Source organism: Pithys albifrons, chromosome 2 (genome assembly GCF_047495875.1).
Source record: "Pithys albifrons albifrons isolate INPA30051 chromosome 2, PitAlb_v1, whole genome shotgun sequence".
Classification (NCBI taxonomy): Eukaryota; Metazoa; Chordata; class Aves; order Passeriformes; family Thamnophilidae; genus Pithys; species Pithys albifrons.
In genome coordinates this window covers 51,867,638-51,889,961 of record NC_092459.1, presented here as the reverse complement: position 1 = coordinate 51,889,961, position 22,324 = coordinate 51,867,638, and the positions used below count along the sequence as shown (strand labels likewise).

The window sequence follows — 22,324 nt, the reverse complement described above, 5'->3', positions numbered from 1 at the left end:
ATACTCATGTCTTAATGTGACATTTTTTCTCCTGATGAAAACATTTCTATGAGCTTACAGTCAAAACATTTCACCATTTCACTTTTCATCAGATGAATTTGTTGTCAGATAACTGTTTACAGTATCATATATGAAGGAGATATCTGTAGTAAAAAAGCATGGACAGATTATGCATGGAAATGTTGTGGAACAACTGTATGGACAGATCAGGTATAGAATCATGTGCACATTTTTGTGTTTACGGTTATGTCTTTTTCAGCCAGAAAAAAAAAAAAGTAAAAAAAGAAAGTTAAATGAACCTTTTCAGTTTATCTCATAGTAGAAAAGTCTACATTTGAAATGAGAAGCAAATGACTATGCAGTGCTCTACTGCATTTTTAAAGCAGTCAGATAACTGTATTTCCAATAATAATAGTCGTAATCTGGATAATGACTTTTCATGATTCATGAACTAATCTGATTGTCCACTGGGAACCTTAAAAACATCCTGCCTTCCTCTCATTTACATCATGGATATGTGTCCAACTGGCCACTGCTGGAGTCAAGATAGTAGACACCATTAATCCTAATGGTCAGATCTGCTGAAGCCATTTCCTCATTTCCATTTATGAGTTGTCTGTATTAGAGCAAACCACTTCTGCTTTATAACTTAAAGAGGAGAGAAAAAAGGAAAAGAAATTTGACTTATGTTACCCCCTTTAATATATTTCATGAAAAGAATGGATAAAATATTTATTCAGCTACTGTCCTTTGCAATCCCATCAAAGTGAATATAGAGACGTTTAATAAGACATGGAAACATTAAAGAAGCCTTTTATCAGAGTGGATGGGAACCTGCTCAGAACAAACATTTTGGCCTAAGGGAAAGTTTTTGACCTGTGGAGCTTAAGCTTTTCATGCTTAAAACACTCTCATATTGGATCATGTGGTCCATTTGCATGAAATAAATTATTTTCTTAAAACTTGTAAAACTATAAAATAGAACTTGACAAGTCATTAGGAATAAGTGGCATCATACTGGCATTATACTCACACTAGTGCAATCATTAGAAAACTGTTGTTATAGAAAAAAAAAAAAGAAGATAATGGCACCAGCCTACAATTTGACCTAGAGGTGTTAGATCATCACCCTATGCTGTAGATACCACACTACAGATCAAATAAACTATCCTTCTTCCTAACTCATCTACTCAACATTCTGAGCCACTGCCCTTTATCAACTTTCATGCAAAACAATTAGACCAAGTTCTTAAAACGATCAGTTTTTTTACCTGGGACTGTAGGTAAAAAAAAAAAAAAAAGAAAAATAAAGAAAAAAATAACCTGACACCACCTAAAAAAAGGAAATAATCTATTCTTTAATCTGGTCAAACCTAGCAGAAAGAATAAGATTACTCATTCTTCATTATTTCTGATGGATTTTTTTGTTTTCGTTCTGAACTAAAAATTCAATTAATGAAGTTTCTCTATGTTGACAAAGGTTATGGATATAATTTTTTTATTCTAGTTGGTAACAGGTGTTCAGCAGCTCATTAGTTCAGTTTTCAACTTCAGGATTTTTTTTTTTTAAGACATAAAGTGTTTGGAAATCATAGCTAAACACCTGGATTCCTATGTATTCCTAAAGTTTGCTAACATTCATTTTAATGCTATAGTTATTCTATAATGAGATTGGTAAATAGCCACTTATGATTATTGCCAAGACAAGAAATATGTGTAAACCCTAAGATTTTTAATATTTTTTGCAAAGCACCTTCAATACACTGATTTTACCAATGGGTCTACATTTTGTCTGTCTAGCTGTTCAAGTTTGAGCAGTCCTGTGTTATTTTATACAAATTACTGTATGAACTAAATCACATGCTTGCAAATTATTTGCTTGCAATAGTACATATGCTGATGAGATGAAACAGCATTGAGACCATGATGCTCAAATCCCACTGCTGTCTTCAAGATTATGTTTTTCTCATGCATTCCCCATGAGTATACATACCTTTGTAAAATGCGAGGGGTAAGTAAGATACTACAGTTTCCAAGGCCCATTAAGATCTTAATTTCTCTTCTGAGTCTATCATCAAGCATGAGGCATGGCTTTGAGTTTCTGATGTGGAACTGGAGCTGAGATTTAACAGCCTGATTGCATGGGGATTCTGGTGCGGTGAATGTATGCTGGTGCATATGACAGAATCTATATTATATGTAACTACTTAATTTTATTTCTCATGTCACAAAAAAATTGTACTTTCCAAAAGACAATGCCATGATAGCTACTGAGAATAAATATCAGAGAAAGGAATTAAAAGGAAATAACAAGACTGCAAACATGTTGGAAACCAGAAAATAAACATAGGTAATAAGACTACACTAAATCTGTTTGTGAATCTTTGGAGAAATGAAGCGAAAAATGTTTTGTATAAAGCATGATATCTGCAGATAAACTAAGACAGTGCAGAAAGCTGAGAACTCCAAGAGAGTAGAGGTGTTTCAGTCTGCAACAGGAATCAGGACCTCATCAGTGTCTACAATGCATGACATGGTTGGCATTGCATAATTAAGAATAACCCTTAAGGATGAGAAACATCATAATTTTTAGTGGTATTTCAAGGAGTCCATAATAAGTGGACTTGAGGGAAAAACTGAAGATCATTTGTTTGGCAGAAGAAAATAAGCCTTTACTGTAGAAGAGGCATCATGAATATGTAACCTTATTATCAAAGTATTATTGTTCAGTTCTGACTCTAATGAAGAAAAATAAAAGTGTAAGCATTTCAGCATATGCTTGAGTCACTTAGACTTCATTCATTTCAAATGTGTCTCTTAAAATAAATTATTTTATTTGTTGAGAAATACATTTCCTTCCTATAGTGTCTGAAAGATAATAGCTTTTATACACAGTGTGATATTTTAAATATGAACAATTTTTAAGAGAGCTCAGCCTCCCAGTGAAATTACTCAACCTGTTAGTGAATACATTTTCTATGCTTCCTAATCTCTATACTTATGTGCAGGACATAAGGAATTCACACCTCCTCGTCTTCTTCTAGAACACAGTCCAAGAAAGAAACCAGCAGCTATTGAAGGCAAGTTTGAGCTTTTGCACCTTTATTGGCTTCTCTCAACTTGACTGTCTGTTCTAATGGATTTTTTAAAATTATTTTTATATTTTGTAAATATGACCTATATTACAAAGTGGATCAAATGATTAGGACTGGTACAGGAATGGCACACTGAAATATGCATAAGACCTACATGTTCCTTATAGTAGTCCCACAGATGTTTTGAGGGATTTCCTGACCAAAATAGATTATAAAATCAAGGCCTAATATGTAAAATGCTTTGTATGGTGTTCAGCCATGAGTTGTTATCAAACTGTAAACATAATCAACATTATCCTCTTAATATACTGTGGATTATTCTTTCAGCTATTGTTGTTCAGTAATGTTTCTGTGCATTATCTGCACTAAAGAACATGATACTTCTGGCTCTGCATTTGTCAACCCTATTTCTGTTGTTAAAACAATTGAAAAAAAAAATGAAGTCAGATCTTACCTTTAAAAGATTAAAACATAATCCCTGCAAATGAATTATACTGTTTATACTCTAACAATAACAATAAAGTGGTTGAAATACACATTTAATTTTAAAATGGAGCATGTCCAATGACTTAGAACTGCTACTTCAATATACATTCTTGGTCTTTATACCATAAAATTTAATAGTAAAAACACATGATTCTTTTCATGTAATTATATATCAGTTTTCATATGATACTTCGGAGTCAGTCAATCGCACCACAGCAGTTGCTAATCTCTCTTATAGAGGTCTTAGTTCTATGTTATCCAGAAAGAAAGTGCAGTCTAAAAGAAAAACAGATGGGATGGCAGCAGAGTAAGTAACAGGAGCTACAAGATTTGCCTGCATTTGGAAACAGAAATAAACAGATTTTGGCCGGACCTGTGACTAAAACAAAGTGTTAATTAGATATTTTTGTAATGTGATCAGAACATTTGACAAAAATAGTTATGTGACTTAATTATCTTTTCCCCAAAAATCTTGTTACCCCAAATCAATACTTTTTAAACACGTTATTTAAAGGAGTATAAAACTGCGGTTATTGTGACACAATATAGTATATAAATAGAATTGAAGCCCTGCTTATTTTAGGAAAATGTCTGATCCCTGCTTATCAGCAGAAAGAAGTCCCCGCAATGTTAAACACTGTTATCCGCCAGTTAACCATAATGGAAAAAAGACATAATAGAACAAGACTGCCACATTTGCTGAGTGATAAACTTCAGCTTTAAATATAACTGTTATGCAAGATGAACTAGCATCAAATTAACATTAGGTTCTTGCTTTTTAAAATCATGAGGAGCATGCAATTACTGCAATTGCACTTAGAAATTGCTATTTATGACCAGTTACACATTTGTGTGTTTCATTAGCTCATTTATGCATGCAATTGAGGTAATTTGGAATGTAAATTAGACATCCATTTGGCAAACATATTGGGGGGCAGATTATCTGCTCAGAACCATGCAACTGAATTCCCTTTAAAGATCAAGGCCAGTCACTAGGATACATTACTGCTCATGCAAGAGTTTTAGAGGAAACAAAGAAGACAAAATTACTTATAAAATGTTACTGTGAAAAATGTTAAAAAATGTTATATTGTGCTATTCTGTACTTTCCATATATGAGAAAATATGTCATGCTGCCTTTAGGAACGCTAAACCCTGAAGCTTTATTTCGTTCCTGGGGAAAAGAAAAAAATAGTTTGTGGAAATATTTGGCACAGTGTCACAAGAGAAAAAGAGGACTAGGCAGAGGGATTTAAATTTCTGAAATAGCTTAAGAGACATCTGCATGTGACTTCTTAGTGTTTACATACCTTTATTGCTGATACAGAAATAAATAACCTTGATCAGGCGAAGGGACAGATTGGATAAAAAGATCCTTGTCATCATAAACATAACTGAAGATAATACACTAAGTTCTCAGAAAAGGGAACAAGTAAAAGTATTTGTTAATTGAGAAACTTTTTATAACATGAAAGACTGGCTCAGCCTCTAGCAGAAGAAACCAGCTCCAAAAAGAAAGGTAAAGCTATATGAAGTAGCAGGACAGTTAACACACAGAAAATTTATGGAACCAACTCAGTGATAGTCAGATACTGTAAACCTAGTCATGCAGCTGGTGAAGTGTGAAAGACTCTTACTCTTTTTCTAGATTGACATGCTTTTACTTTTGCTCTCTTTTGCCACTGCCTTGTTAGATAATCTTGGACCATTCTTGTTTTCTGATAAAGTAAAAATAGTGGTAGTATATGTGCCAGATATCTCTAAAATTTTTAGATTATTTGATATCTTCAAATACAAAGCTTTTTCTGGGTAGTATTCAATGTCCTGCAGATACTAGGCTTTGCTGAATTTTTGGTCTTAAAGAGCACATTGTTATTATGTATTAAATCTCAAACATTCTCTCTTTGTCATTGCCATTTTCTCTTCTTTCACCTCTACTGTAAATCTTACGGAAAAGTGCTAATTATGTAAAACAATCCTCATTTGTACACTATATTCTAGTAGTATGCAATAAATGACATTAAAGTGTGTATGTTTCTTAGCTGAAATTTTCAGATATCACCTGGTAAAAAACAAAAATGCTTTGTATTCATCCAGTCAGAAAGGAAAAGAACAGATCATTGCTCTTCTATTTCATGGCTCTTTGGCTCTTTTCAAAGATCTTACCATCAAAGTTGAATGAAGAGTTTGAAGTTTCAGGTCACCAACAGAAGAGAATAATAAAACAAAAGTTCCTGTAAGGACAAACAAGAGAAAGAGGAAAAGGGAATTTGTGAAGAAAAAGACATTGATACCTACCTCCTGCCTAGGTTTCAAGTTTAGAAACCTTGTTTGGTAAACTATGAAATGAAGTAACTTATTTTAAATTCTTTATCTTATCTTTTTTTTTTCTGGAGCTTTTATAAGGACTTGGAAGCAGTGCTCTCATCTTGCCTGACACTCTGGTGCTGCCATCTAGGGAGGACACTGGGGCACCTGTAATTTGAACAGATCTGTTCTCCATGGTTGCCCGAACTTTGACTTTAATATACTTCTTCCTTGACTGTAGCATTCTCCAGATCTTTTAACTCTAGATTTCTTGTATTTTGTCATTCACTGACATTCTAAAATTTTTCTGCAGTATAGACTGATTCTCGGTGATTCTCTTTCTCAGGTCTTGACTTTTCCACTCAGCTCGCAAAGCTTTTAGCTTCCTCCATTTCCCCATTTACCTAAGAAGGACTTTCCTTTATGATAGTCCTCCCATGTTACACTCTCTGACATGGCAGGGTAATCTCTCAGGAAGACGCTGCAATTACACAAGAAATGTCAAAACTAAGCTTAAAGGCTTAGCTGTTTATCTGTCAGGTTTCACATTAATTGTCCCAGAATAGCATGTCTTTGCTTTCTCTCAAGATCACAGCACCTTTGTGAGATGTCTGTATGAAAATCCTTCTCCTAGTGGAAGGAATCTCAATGCAGGTTACATATGATCTCAAACAGCCTTTGTTTTGTACTGCTTTAAAGAGCACTTTATCACACAACAGCCTTTTAATGTCATTGAATCTGAGTTTGATTTTCAAGTTTATATTGTCCTAGAAGTCTATGCTTGTATCATTGAGTGGGAGAGCATTTATCATGGAAGAATCATCAACAACCATTCTGTTTTGTTAATACATTGTGTCAGGATCTGAAATATCCCCCTTCTTTGACTGAAGCCTACTGGCTGTTCATTGCCATCTTGATGCTATTTGTGATGTTAAATGAGGTAAAAAAAAACAAAGAGAGAAAGAGAGAGAAAAATTAAAATCTTTGTAACATCTTCAGGGGATCTATCAGGGAAAAAAAATATTTTTTCTAGGTCACTGTTTGAATCCTCTAATTACAAGTTTTGCAGAATGCAATAAAGTGAATTGCTGTGAAATGTGTAGCACTTCTGCCAAAACTTCTGTGGAAGCCAAATTGGCAAGTGCATCTATCTTTGTTGCTGTATAGAATGTACACCATCCAACTATCTTGAGAAGAATTTCTAGTCTATACCTCTGTTCATGAATATAACATTAGAGGATATAACCAAGAATATCTAAATTACTAAAGTCAATACAAATTTTGACAAAGCTCCCTGGATGTGTAGAAGTGTATAAATCTTGTACAAATCAATCTGCTTCTCTACAGTCTGTCAATGTCTGCCTTCTCTTCTGTACAAAGATTGTTCTATAAAAAAACTGGTTTTTTTCTTTTGTACTGTAAAATCAATTACCCTGAAAAAAATCCTTCCAGTGAAAGACAGTGATTCAAGATACAACAAAACCTTTCCAAAAAGCACAGTTTTGAAAAATTTCTCCCAATTTAAAGTATTCTTAATAATACTGATGTGAGAGGTGGGTGAAAATCCATTTTCTGATAAATTTTAATCTAACAGAGAATTTTAAAAAAAAAAGGAAAAGAAAAATATTGTTATTAGAAATAACATAATACAATAGGCTAGCTTTTAATCTAGGTTATTAGATGGAACAGTTAGTTTAGCTTTAATACATTATTTATATACAGCATAACAAGGTTTTTTGAGAATCATGGGCCCTACATCACCACAAGTTTGTACTGAAGACAGCAAAACCTTTGAAACAATATGAACAAGGTTTCAAAGTGAGCTATTTAATGATTTATATTAGAAATTTAAGAAGTAAATTCTAATGATTTAGCTACAATGGAAAAAAAACCCTATATTTTCATGGTTTCAGAAAGCCCTTGACATTTTCCTTAATGACATGAGGCTCTTCTGTACTAGTTTTATTCTAGCATAAAATATAAAAAGTTACAAAGACATTAACAACAGCTTTCCAGAATGTATATGAAGATACCTGTGTTTTGAATAGACATAGTACTATGTATTCTTATCATTAATAATAATACAATTTACAATATTAGATTATGCATCTTAAAATAAATATTCACCAAAATCTAATAAATACAACACAAATAGCTCTGAAGATTATTTTAACTTTTTCGAGTAGTTTTTGAATGTTACAGAGAAGCAAGCATCTTTTGCATATGTTTTACCTCCAAATGGAAAATACTTGGTTAAGATTCTCTGGGCTTTCAAAAGCAGAAAATCCATTTTTTCTTTGTAAAGAAAAGGGAGACTCTTTCAGAAAGGGTCCTGCATAACCTCATCATCCCATTATTAAAGTTCAGACATTCTTGCTCAAAAGTTATGCCCCATAAAACATGGCAGCAAAACCCTTCCCAGCACTGCTAACCCAATTGGTGCTCTCGTTGGTTCATGTTGCTGACAGGAATGTTAGTCATAAGGATGGAGAAGGCTAACACTGCTGCCTTAGCTGTGTTGTTTAGGCTCTCACAAGTGAAGCTTGTACCTTAAGTCAATGTTCCTTTGGAAATATATATCTTTTCATAATCATACTTGCATCATATTTGCTATTGGCCATTGACCATTTCCAGTGGAGCTCCTGTGGCTGGTCTTGTCATGGAAGTTGGCCTGCCCTCTGTTTTTTCTCTTGGCATGCATACTCTATCTTCTTTGCACTGGTATTTTTATCCCTTTGCTCCCCACTGTGTTGTTTAGTGAGGACAACATATGGCCTCATACTATTAGCAAACAGTTCTGGTGCTTAATTCAACAGAGCCAAGAAAAAGGAGCCTATAATCACTGCAGGAAGAAATGAGAAACATTTATGTAGATCACATGAAAGCATTAGGAATCTCAAGCATGATATTGCTAATGCCCAGATTCTGCAGACCTCAAAACTATCTCCATAAGCAATCTTCACAGATGCCAGATACTGTGTCAGATTGGGATTTGAAAACAGTTAAGCAGCTTCAAAAAGCAAAGTCAATCTGGAGAGATTGCCTAGGACTTCTGCTATATCTCCAATTATCTGTGTGCCCCAATAGTCTTCACTTGCTCAATATGAGAACAAATTGTATTTCATTACTTTACTGAAAAAAAAGTTACCATTTAAATAAAGCTTTGAAAAAAATGTTGTCATTTTGGCCTAAGCACTCGCATGCAAATTAGAGAGACCATGTTAATGTGTATGTGCGCATGCACATATATGTGTTTGTATGTTAAAAGAAGCAATTCTAGGAAATTTAGATTAATACTATTTAGGATTTTTGATCTTTCTTGACCTTTCAGTAGTTTTGATGAATCTAGCAAGAATTATTTCTCATAGAAAAAGTAGCTGGACCAACAAGGACACAGAAAGGGATTATTTTCAGCGATAGCTGAGGTCAATTTTTAATTGAAATTTAGATTTAATCTTAAAAGTAGGAGTTTCCATGACATTCTAAACAAAGCAGAAATATTTCCTTGCATTATTTTTTCCATTCCTCCAAAAGGTTTGCAACCCTAAAGGGATTTTACTTTGTGAATGTGTGTTAAATCCTTTAGACTCAAAAGTGCAATTGTCCAGTCATTGCCAGTCTGCACTCTAAATAACACACAAAGAGAAAAGAAATATCATTGAAAGCTGAAACATAACAAGTTATTTTAATATTTAAAAAGATATCCAAATCCCACTAAAATCAACAGCAAAACTTCTTTGAGTTCAGTGGGAAAAGTATTTCATTCACCAAGTAAAATAAAGAGAAGCTGTAATCCTTTTAAAATTAATAAGAAAATAAAAATGCTTAAAATACAGATTATGTTGGTTTGGGATATTGGTTTTGGTGGGGGGGTTTGATTTTTTTTTTGAATGGTCTTTTAAATTACACCAGTGACTGATTAAGAAGTGCAGAACTGCTTGAATTAAAACAGAATGAAATTTAAGCTGGAATGAAGTTTCTGTGTTCAGTCTGACTTATGGTTTCTCAGGAAAAACTAAATTAATGTTTGTTTTGTTCTGGTTTGTATGTAAGTGAGTATAGATGCATTTCTGCTGCTCTTTAGTTCTGCAGAACGAGAATCGGCAGGCAAGAAAAGCTGTTGTAATATTTCACAAAGTCAGACAACATCCAAAACCTCTCACAAGAGCTTTTCTCCTGAGATTTCCTGACAACAGGGTTTTTGATAAATGTAGATAAGCCTTGTATAAGTATCTGAACTTAAGAAAGCTTACGTGAATGAAAACATCTCCACTAGTTAGTGTTTCCTGTGTGCATGCCTTTCCATAAAGAAGGAATCCAGGGCTGCAATTTCCTGCCCTCCTTACCTCAGTTTCTCAGAGCGGATGGGATGAGCTGACAATTCCTTCCAGTCAATCTTTCCATAAGCACATGAGCCATCTGGAGTGATACAAAGAAGAAACAATTAGAGCACCTTATTCTTCCAGTTCCTGTGCAGCATTTCCATGACATTATGCCCAGTAATTCATGTGAATCTCTAAATTTAGACTCCACTCAGCGCTGGCACCGTCGCACACTAGTCTTACCAGGCCTGTTTTCAAGTGCTGCATTGTTAGCATGTTTCTGTTGTCTCCCCTCCCACTGTTGTTCAAGAATTAGTTGCTGTTTAATTAGAATAACACAAAGACATTGTGAGAGATGGATAAAGGCAATTCAGATTGAAACACTTCTTTCTTGGTCCTTGTTGAATCTTACTTGGATTTCTCCTGACCTCAGTCTTTCACCTCTTATTCAAAAATAAATAATTCTGTCTTAGATGTTTATTTGCTTTAAGGGCTGTTCTCATCAATCCAGTCACTTCCCATAAAAACCTGTTCTATGCTGCTTCTTTTTATTTTTCACATGGGAAAAAATATTTACCTGCATTTCCCACCCAGTAGTACTTCACTGCTTTACTTCATATTTCTCTTGCTCACTGGACTTCATAAAGCTTGACTTCTGCACAGAGTCTGCAGGAAAAACAAAGCAACAACAAAACCCCAACAACCTGATTAGATAAAACTTCCATTTCTTGCCTTGCTAACTGATTCTGTCATGTGATCTGCCAGCTGCCTATATCCCTCTTTCACTCTTCTAAAGGTCTTACAGGCTTTTGAAAGTGATGTCTTTTTGTACCTGTATATCTTACACTCTATCCATAAAATGTTGTTCAGGACTAGTGATCGTGGTGAAAAAAAATACCGTTAGTTACATTATCAAGGAGCAGTAGCAATAACAATAGATTTTTCAATAGTCAATTGCACTTGAATTCTATATTCTGGTCCATGCTCAATCATCAAAAGGACCTTGGGTTTCCTTGTGTAACCCAAAGTTTGTGGATATGCAGTTGATCCATGGTCATTTGTAGTTCTGTTACTGTTCATAGATAAAAAATAAGTACTTTCAGTTAATAGATGGGGTTCTTATTTTACAATACAGAAGACTTGCTGAAGTTCCTATTTAATTATTTGCTCTACCTCTTAATTTAGTTGTGTATATATCTGCAGTAAGCCCACTATATTTACTCCTTCAGAAATTACAAGTTTTGCTGGCATTAAATATACACTTAACAAGCAATATTCCAAATGTGAGCTACTCAAATTGAGAAGAAATAAATTGATTCAAGAAATGGGATCACTTCCTCATATCAGAAATAGCTCTCTTTAATATCCACTTCTCCACTGTTCATATTTACATAAACTTCTGTCAGTAGTAGCTGTGAGGGACAGATGCAATGGGGCTAGATGCATCTGAGATGTGAATGGAAGCCCTGGGACTGTTTTTCTTAGACTTGATCATGAGTGCATATCTTGCATTAGGCAGCAGAAATGGGAAATGGGGGACACAGTCCTTTAATACTTCTACATAATCATCCTCCAGAAATTTCATAATGAATGTAGATGCCTCTATGGTGGACACTCTGAATAATGCAACTTGAGAGCTTGATGGAAGAGAATTTTGTCAGTGGGATTAATTTGTGGAATGACTTAGCAATGACAACTCTACAGCCAGGGATGTAGTTGTCTTTGCTTTAGGTTATTTGCACTAAGAATTCCTACTACTTTCTGTACAGTTTCCACACAAAGTTGGCTTCTCAAAGCTCCATGCATCAGCTTATAACATTCAAGACACACATGGCTCAGAACTTTGCCATGAAACCTGAGGCAGATTTCATGTGGCTTTTCTGGGCCCCAGAAACATATAAAACTTTACAAATTCAAAGGCAGAAATCTCAGATTAAAACAGATTAAAAAGAATCTTGTTTGTTATAAGGATCTTGAGCTCACATATTATTCCTGTGCAGCACCTAGCACCAGAAGTATAAGAAAGCAAAGAAAATATATCCAACTGTAAAAAAAATTAAATCTACAGAAGTACCGGTAGCACTTCAGTCTCTAATTACTAAGGAAAAGGGCTAATGGGAGGAAGACTGAAGTAAGATCTTTTCTGACAGTAACTGATGCACTTGGTATGTTTACCAGTTTGAGTTGATTCAGGCAGAGTAAGCAAATAAATAAGCAAACCATATTTTAGAAATTAGAAGAAATCTACATTACATGTGGAAATGAAACACAGAAAAGTCAGGTGGCACAGGAAAGTGGAGCTGTGGAACAGCTTGTGTGAAATCTGAAACAACTTCCATTTTGAGGAGACATCCACCGTCCCTAGCACAAGTCTCTGGAACAGCACATCAGAAAGGAAGAAGCTCCTTAGAACCCTAGAGATAGCCAATAACAAGAATATTCAAATATGCAAGAAAATGAAGTTCCAAACAAGTTTGTGGAGGATGACACTGCTCTGATGCTCTATACATGCCTAAGAAACCTGCATATCACAAAGTGCACTCATAGCACAAAGGAATTTCAGTAGGAAGAATTAAGCACATAAAACACTAAGAGAAACATTCAGTGGAATGATTTTAAGGATTTTCTGCTTCATTTTCTGAAGACAAAAACAAGGGAACTGTCTTGAACAAATCTGTCTAAAACAAAAAAGAGCTGGAACACATCCAGATTATGCTTTTAAATCCTATTATCAGAAACTCAGCACAAGTATGGTTTGGGGAGACCCTGAATATTGGTAAATACATTGCCTCCATGATAGGCAAAGTAACTTTATTTATGAAACCACTATGGACAGACTGTGGAATTCATGTACTCTATAAAACCAGCAAATTTTAAATTTTTCAAAAATCAAACGTATCTCTTTTTTATTTTGTTTAGGAAGATGCTGTACAGACTTTAATTATTTTTTTCCTTGTTTGTATATATTCTTTCCATACAGAAGAAAAGTCTATTGTGGTACCAAGAGAAGTGAAAAGTAAGTTGTTGCCTTTTTTTTTTCCCCTTTATCTTCATGTTAATTTTATGCAAAGGATAAGAGTATATTTGCTTCTTGGATCTGAAAATATTCCCATACCCTAAATATTTTTCAATTAAAGAACAGACACTTGCTTGAAGGCTTATGGCTCTATTTTTGTACGATAATAAAACTTAGCTTCTTATCCACATTTATAACAGTAAAACATCACAAAAAGAAAATTTTAGTTCCACTATGTATGGCTACATCAACAAACAAAGCCATGTAGCACAAGCTGAAGGTAAAAAATTTAGCTTTTCATGGAGAAACAATTTAAAAAGTACTTAGGTTAGCTATTCTTCTAATTTTGTTTTCTTTCTCATCAAAAAGGAGATTCATTTCCCAAAGGAAAAGCAAGAATTATAGCTTCCTCATATCCTGTACCGAACTCTCAATTTTCTAATTAAAAACATTCATGAAATTAGTTAATAATTTGTTGTAGTTGTTTAAAAAAAAAAAAAAGGAAAAATATTCTCCTTATTTCTACTGTTGTTCAATTAATTGACAAAATAGAGGCAGATGCTTTTAAAAGAACAAGTCATGTTCTTTTGTAGATGACACTTTAATGGCAACTCTACATGAATAGCAGAAGTCCTGTAATGACAATTTCAAAGATTCAATTCATAAAAGGCTTTTCCTGGCATTCTGCACTTGTTCCCAAGTACCACTTGCAAGTTTTGGTGCCATTCAGTTAGATTTTACAAAAGAAGCAGAACAGGTGCATGGCTATTGAGTCACCACAATAAACTCTTAGTTTTACCAGGTTAATGTGCATAATTTCTTGAATTAGTCATTACAGTGTACATACTTGTACCAGTTCTATCCTTAGCACCACATTCATTGCCTGAATATTAAGCTTTATTTCTGAGATGCTGGTAGTTAGAGACCAGCGAATCTAGAATGTATTGCAGTTAGTGAAGGAACTCCATTCCAAATGTGTATATATACATAATACATACATATATATGTGTTTGTGTGTGTACATCTATGGAAAAGTAGTCAACTGAACTTCTATTTCCTTTACTAGAGAGAAAAGAGGACAAGAAGAAGGCAGATGAAAAAAGGAGTAGGACTGAAATGAAGATGAAAGGTATGAGTTGGAAATGTTTCTAACTGGCCTCATTCAGCTTTTACTCACACTCCTGGCTCATTTCTCGTCATTTTCTGTTAGGTTAATCCTACCCTTCTGGCTCTGTATTGTTCTTTTCTTATCTGCTTAGACACTATTTACATGTCTAATGCCTAACATATTCAGCATCCAATATTTGCTAAACATGTTTTCTGACAAATAAAATGTCCTGTTTGATGGTGATATATGGGATTTTTAAATAATTTAGTGGAGTTCATATATAGCAGGACATAATGATACTGCAATACACAAAACTCATGGAAGATATCACTTGGTTCATGGTACACCACTTTCTGAAGGTGAGGTAGATTTATTTATTTATTTTATAGAATCACAATCAAAACTTGCAGTGACCAAACTGCAAAGCCATCTAAATAATATTTCAATCACTTATTCCCAGGAAGCATCTAAAATCCACTAAGGTCTTGCTTCATGTGAAAATATTTAAGTCATTCATTATTTTTTAATGATCTTATTGCTACAAGAGCTTAAGCTAAAAGGTGCCACTTTCATGTGCTGATGATTTTTGCCCAGCCTTTGATGAATTATTAAGAGTCCAAATCATCCACAGTTGATGCATTCTGATTAATTTTCATGTTCAGCTGATTGCTCTGTGGCTAGTTGGGTGCAAGTGCCATAAGGGAATAATCTGCACTAAACTCCCAAATAAGTCAGATTTTTTTCAGCATGTGCCCACCAAGACTTGGCTGGCTGCATATTTGAGTATATGATTCAGAGTTCTAGCACAGCAAATTAATTTCTTTAATTAAGTCTTAGAAAAAACGGGGAAAAAAGAGAAAGCTCATGAGAAGACAGCTGTCCCTGAAATTAAAAAAGCAGGTAAGAAATTGAATTCAGACTTTCTCTGTAGTTAATATCTGACTATTTAGTGTAAGCACTTTCAAGTTTTAAGCATTTGAGAAAAGGGTGTCTGTAATTCATTACCATTTAAGAATCCAAGTAAGAGATATAGATATATAGATACAAATATATCACAATATATTTATATAGATATATGTGTGCAATATGCTTGCATTTATTATATCACATTGTATTGTATGCATATTACTTATGCATATTTTATGCATATCATATATATAATACGTGTAATTTTCAGTTCTATGAGTTTAGGGGTTTTGCAATCACATTAGAAACATTGCTTTCACTTATACACTAAATCAATCAAGAGCATAGCTAATTTCAAAAGGTGCATAGCATAGAAAGACTGAATGGAGAGCATAGATTACTCAATTAATTATCTTACAAATAAAAACATTAACATATCAAATAATGAAATATGGTAGAAAATATATGGTTTTCTTTCTGAGTCTTTATTCATGCCCAGAAAAGAATTTTTTAAAAGTTACTAAACATAACTGATTTTTTCATGCATAAAAAGATAAATTTTTCAATAAGATTAGAAATCAACATTTGATTCTTTTCTACACTAAAAGTATTGTAATTTTTCTTCCCTCTTATTTCAGTCCATTTGCAAGTATGTTTAATGCACAAAAGCAAAGACAGCTCCAGTAAGTGCGCAGTCTCATTAAAATCAAGGAGAAACAAAATGATCAGTCTAGTGGTTTGGTCATCATCTGAATACCTGGAAACACTAATTCTGCTTGCTGTTTTGCCAGTCAATTTCTATATAACCTTCTACAAACCATCAAATACTCAGATGCACCTTTCTGTAGACTAGAGTAATGCCTAAAACCACGGATAGTACTGGAAGAATTGACTATGTTTACTATGTCCTAAAGGAAAACCTTGTGCTCTGTTTTCTAGTTATTCAAATCTCATGAATGTTATCAAAAGCTGAAAGGACCTATATCCAATTGTTTATTAATATTGTGGATTACATATGCAAATTTCAATAAGCAATTGGTTTCTTTATTGTTGAGTCACACATGGTCTGCATAAGCTTTCCTATTCAAATGTTTATTGATGGGAAGAAAAATGGTAATTTATCTTGGTACAAAATAAAAATACACAGATTATCTTGGACAACTATCCTGGTAGCCCCATATTTAAATATGTCTTTTTTAGTAGAGAGTTGTACACACTGGGGAAGGGATAGGGATAAAAAGGAGTACTCTTTTCCAAGTTGCATATTTAAATGTATAAACATAGTTTTAAAAAGAAAATAAGCTGACAACTCACATATATTTTCTAATTTTATTCTGGTTCTAAGCTTGTATTTCACTTGAGAATACAGAATTGTAAAAGATTACATTTTATGGCAGAGCTGCAGCATAAAGTTATTAATATGTTCATCTTCACAAGCAGTTGCTAAATCCAGTGAGTCATCCTACCAATGCTAGAAAGACACAAATTAGACAAACCGAGACATCTGCACATTTCTATCCCTTTTATTAGCTCTGTAGATTGCTGCATTTTGAAGAGTTTACTAGCCTTTTTGTAAGAGGATGGTAATCCATAATATATTCTAGCTACATACGTTGCTGTTATTCCTCATTCAGCTTGTATTTTGAATACATGTGTACTTTCTACCTTTGACTGGCAGCATCTATTGTTATCCCTAAAAGGTTTTAAGCCTGAAATAATTGCCATATTTGATCAACAGAATAGTAGTGCATAGCTCAGTTTTGAAATGAGGCACCTCAATGTCTGATAGTATTTGCATGCTTTGGACAGAGACAGAAAATGAGCCTCCAAGGTCTTGAATCAGCATCATAGATAAACATCCAAAAGCAAGGAACAGCTTCCAATTTTCTTACCTTTTCCCTTTAGAAAGCTGGGCAAAAGCATGGAAAATAAACTCCTTGCCTTGGCTCTAAAATTCTGTATTGCCCATTGGACATCTCTGATTTGTGTCTCATTTTGCTTCCCCTGACCTTTGCAATCCCTGAAGCTGAGGTATTTGCAAGGCAAATTGTCTTCTCACTGCCATCCACATCCATCCATTCCTGTACCACAATGTAGTTCCTTCTGCTTCAGGGTCCTTCTGGCACCCAAGCCCTACCTCTGCTCCACAACCTTGCATACTTTTTCCTAGAAGACTCACCTTGGACAGGTATCTTGCTAACCAGGCTTTCCTCATAGAGAAATGTTGGCATGCATAGGTTGTCAGGTGCAAGAGAGAAAGGAGGAGATGCTCTGTAAGCACTGGGTGATAAAAACGTCTCTAAAATAACACCCTGGGAGAAGCACTTTTCTTTATTCCTCTCCATCTCTCTTCCTCTAACAAGGAATGCCTGTAATTGTAAATACTGAATATATTTACAGATTAATATTTTAGATTAGCCCTCTGATCCAAGAGTCAATTTTATCTCTAGTGTTATTTACCAGAATGGAGTTTTTTTATTGCTTTCTATTAACTGCACCCCTGTGATGGATTTGATTATTTGCATGCCAGCTCATTCTTTCTCCAATTTTCTCTTCCTCCATTCATTTCCCTCTCTACTTCTCTTTCTGCTGCTGCAAAGAATCAAGAGTCATCTAATGCAAAATGTTCTCAGTCTTTAGTACATAGCAAACTGAATGAGTCTTAATTAGCTTTTAAAAATGCATTGTACATAAAACCACATAATCCTCTGACCTTCAGCTCATACAGCAGGATTGCATTAATTGTTTGGATAAAATAGATAATTCTATTGTCACAAACTCAGAGGTCTAACTTAAACAAACATAATCATCAGACACAAGGATCTGGCACAGTCAAACTTCAAAATATTTTACAATAATCTATCCAGTGCTACTCTGGATAAAGAAAGAACTGCATCTCCAAATCCCTGTGAAGACACTTGTTGCACCTCAGCAGAGACAAGTCTTTGCCAGGTTCTCCCAAATCTTGTTTCAGTGCTTTGGACGCATCAGCTAAGAGGCGTCTAGCCTGCAATCTGACTGAGAAAGGGGAAGTTCTCTATTAAAGCTTTGGTGTCCAGCCCTACACAAAAATGAATATGCAGAGACGTTTTCAGGCACTCAAAGTTTGCTTGCAGAGTTTTCCTAATGGTCTCTTTTCCAGAGACTCAACAGTCTGGGGCTTCTCTGCTTCCTCTTCTATCAGCTTTCCTAGAAATGATGCTCATACCAGCCTTTGTCTCTAAGTCTGATTGCTATAAACTTCTTTCCCACTTTGTTTGGATTCTCAAAACAAATAATATGGGTAATAAATGAGCATATAAAGTAAGAAAAATGTCAGTCTGGATCATCACACCATTTCCTAACTGAAGCTCTGCTCAGCAGTCATGGACAATCCTTCACTCCTGTTATTCCTGAATTTTTTATAGTAAATCTTAGGACCACTTTGGAAAGACAGTCAGTGTCTTTTTCTCCACTTTCCACACAGGGAAATTCAGGTACAGACATATAATCTAGGCCAGTTGTTCACATATTTATCTTCTGTTCATACATATCTTCTGAAAGCTAAACCAATGCTATCTAGATTAAAGATTCAACATTTTTATACACCTTCACTATTTCCATAACCATAAAACAGAGACATCAGCAAATGCAAGTGATGCTTAGGAAGAAAACATTTTTTCTAAAACACATAAGGCCTTAATCAATCAGACTGTTCAAGAATCTTTCGGTTCTGACCTCAATGACAAATGTTTTGAGGGAGTCAAACCTTCCTGAGCAGTTCTGGTGTGCAGATACACTCATCCCAGATGAGGGAGCATGATCTGATTTGCATTTTGTTGCATTGGTATATGCATGCTTCCAACAGAGCTTAAAACCCTTACAAAAGAGCATCACAGCCCCTCTGTAAATCAAGGAACTAGGCTACAGTGGTGGTACATCCAGTGCTGTGGATGTACCTATTACAGAATCATAGAATACTTTTGGTTGGAAAAGACCTTTAAGACCATTTAGTCCAACTATTAACACAACACTGCTAAGTCCCACTAAATGATATCCCTAAGCACCACATCTAAATATCTTTTAAATACTTTCTGGTTTGGTGAATCAGCCACTTCCCTGGGCAGCCTGCTCCGATGCTTGACCACCCTTCGGTGAAGAAATTTTTCCCTCTATCCAGTCTAACTCCTCACCCACCTTGGCACAGCCTTTTCTCTCATCCTATTGCTTACTGTCTGGAGGAAGATAATAACTCCTTTCATGTAGTTATGGAGAGTGGCAAGGTCACCCTTGACCCTCCTTTTCTCCAGGGTCCCTTAGCTGTTCTTCATAAGACTTTTGTTCCAGCCCATTCAGCACCTCAATGACATTCTCACAGTGAGGATCCCAAAAGTGAGCAGAATTTTCAAGGGGTGACCTCACCATTACCGAGTACAGAAGGACAATCACTTCCCTAGTCCAGCTGGCTACGGCAATTCTGATACCTGCCAGGATGCCATTGAACCTCTTGGGCACCTGGGCACACTGCTGGCTCATGTTCAGCCACTCTTGACCAGCACCCCCAGGTCCTTTTCCACTGGACAGCTTTCCAGCCACTCTGCCTTAGGCCTGTAGCACTGCATGGGGTTGTTGTAACCCAAGTGGAGGATCCGGCACTTTGTTTGTTAAACCTATACCACTGGCCTCGACCCATTGATCCAGCCTGTTCAGATCTCTCTGCAAGGGCTTCCTATGCTCAAGCAGATCAACACTCCCATCCAACTTGGTATTGTCCACAATTTGACTGAAGGGGCACTCGATCCCTTCATGTAGATCATTTGTAAAGAACTGATTATGGTAAAGATATATCTATGGTGCATAATACCGTGTCATAAGTTTCACACTAGGTAGTGTTAGCTGAGGAGGGGAGTGGTGATGTCTCTGTTTAGATATCATAGTAGACCTTAGCCTCCTGAACAGGAAAAGTCTCAGGGGGTTTAAAGTTACAAATGTGGAGGTACATTTTAATTATGTCACCATAACAATCAAGTGAATTCACTCTGCAGTCATGAAACAAAACAAACCCAAAGTAAATCTTAAACATAAAAGTTGAAAACAGAACTCTATGACTGACATGGAACTGGATTAACCAGGCTATTCTTGCTACCCTGTCACAAAATGAGATCAAGTACCTGGGGGGAAAGTCTATCCATATTTTGAGGAAGGTTATTAGTACTAGGTAAGTAGAGTAGAGTGGAAGTGATCAGGTGAAAATAAGCATGACCTATCAGGTCGCAGTAATTTTTGCATGGGCTGACCACGGATGCATTTGCATCAACTGTAGTCCTTTCTTTAAAAGACACTCATTGTAATTTGAAAAAAAAAAACAACCAACCAAAACCAAAAAGCAACAAACCCCCAAGTCCCTCATATATATATATATATAGTAAATGGAGGGAAAAGACCATTTTATACACCAGCACTCTTCTTTGTTATTGTCCTCTACACAGGCAGGAACACACATTCCTCGGACCATTTTTAAACTCCTGGCCTGAAAAACAATTTAAAAAATCCATTTAATTTTGTTACTTCCTTGGCTCAAGCACTATCTCTTCAGTCTTGATATTAAGTCATCCATTATAATAAAAAAACAACTACTGACACCTGGTGGCAAATTATCTTTTGCTTTCAATCTATATGCCTGAGGGTTTTTTTGTTGTTTGCTTTCAAATATGGCTATTTAAAGAATTTGCCAATGAAATTATGAACCTATTACTTACCTCCTCACACTTCTTATCCTACTGCTTTCATGACTAGAAATATATTAGAACATAATCTAAATGTGGCACTATTCTCAGAAATGTATTGGAAAGCAAATACTTTCAATACTGCCAGAAATATAAAAAATAATTAAAAAAACCTTATGTCATAAGTTTATATATTAAAATTAAAAAAAATAAAAGGTTGGCTAACCCACTAATCTAGGGAAGTAGATGCACACGACACTGCCTGAAATTCTTTGGGATGATCTATCTGCACTGTTTCATCTGGAACCCAAACATTGATCCCAGATTTTTATGATGAGGAAAGGGATTGCACTTGCACACATTTGTAGGAAGACACTGCTGTTGATTTTCAAGTGCAGGGTTTGAAACTTCTCTCTCTGCCCTGCCCACTGCCAGGAGTTTATTTCCAGCTGAGTAGTTAACAATTTTAAGCAGCCCAGCTTGGACACTACTGTGTGTCTCATGTTCTCTAATGTGATAGATGTTACAAGAGAGATGTCAGCAGATGGGAGGGTGATGGGTGCTTTCGGAAGAAGCCCCGGGATAAGATCTGCAACAGTCAGTGAGATGTAAAGGCTGTCTTAATTTAGGTTGCTTACAGGGAAAAAATGAAATTGTGAAGCTAGAACAAGAGAACCTAGGTATTTTGAAAGTGGTTGGTCTCATAACAAAAAAACCCAAAAAACTTATTTATTCGCAATTTTTCTTATGACTGATTAGACAAAGTCTGAGGAAAAGGTTAAAATTGTGTTGATGAGGAACAAGGTGCACACATATAAGTGTTATAAGTATTATGGTGCATTTTGGATTGGCCAAACATTTTCAGAATTGCTGCTACAACATGTGGAACATGAGAATTTTGAGGAGTAGATCCTTGTCTGACTGTTTCTTTGCCCTCCCCCCCTTTTTTTTTTAAATCAGGAAAAGACAATGTATTGGGTTGACCTTGGCCAGCAGCTAAACACCCACACAGCTGCTCATTCACTCCCCACCCACCAACTGGATTGGGAAAAGAATAGGAAGAGCAAAAGTGAAAAAAACTTATGGGTTTAGACAAAGAGAGTTTAATAAATGAAACAAAGAGTCAAAAACCGAGTGATGCAATGGTGATTGCTTACCACCACTCCAAGCAGATCAATGCCCAGCCAGTCAGAGCAGAGGCTACCATTTCCCCTGTTCTTCCTCTACCCTCAGTTTTTATTGCTGAGCACAACATTATTTGGTAAGGAATACACCTTTGGTGAACTTGGTTCAGCTGTCCCAATTGGGTCCTCTCCCAGCCTTTTCCCAGCCCACAGGAGGGGAAGACATAGTGGGAAAAAGAGCAGGCTTTAATGTTG

General features: G+C 35.4%; 1 protein-coding gene across 1 annotated transcript in view; it reads left to right on the top strand.

Annotated features, from left to right (window-relative positions):
• The window catches only part of TRDN (triadin), a 221,117-nt gene that overhangs the window by 96,362 nt on the left and 102,431 nt on the right, over nt 1–22,324 (top strand). Inside the window, exons 13-16 of the mRNA XM_071547897.1 lie at nt 3,009–3,080; nt 13,191–13,226; nt 14,293–14,355; nt 15,166–15,234. Of these exons, the coding sequence (XP_071403998.1) occupies nt 3,009–3,080; nt 13,191–13,226; nt 14,293–14,355; nt 15,166–15,234 (240 nt within the window). The remainder of the gene's footprint in view (nt 1–3,008; nt 3,081–13,190; nt 13,227–14,292; nt 14,356–15,165; nt 15,235–22,324) is intronic.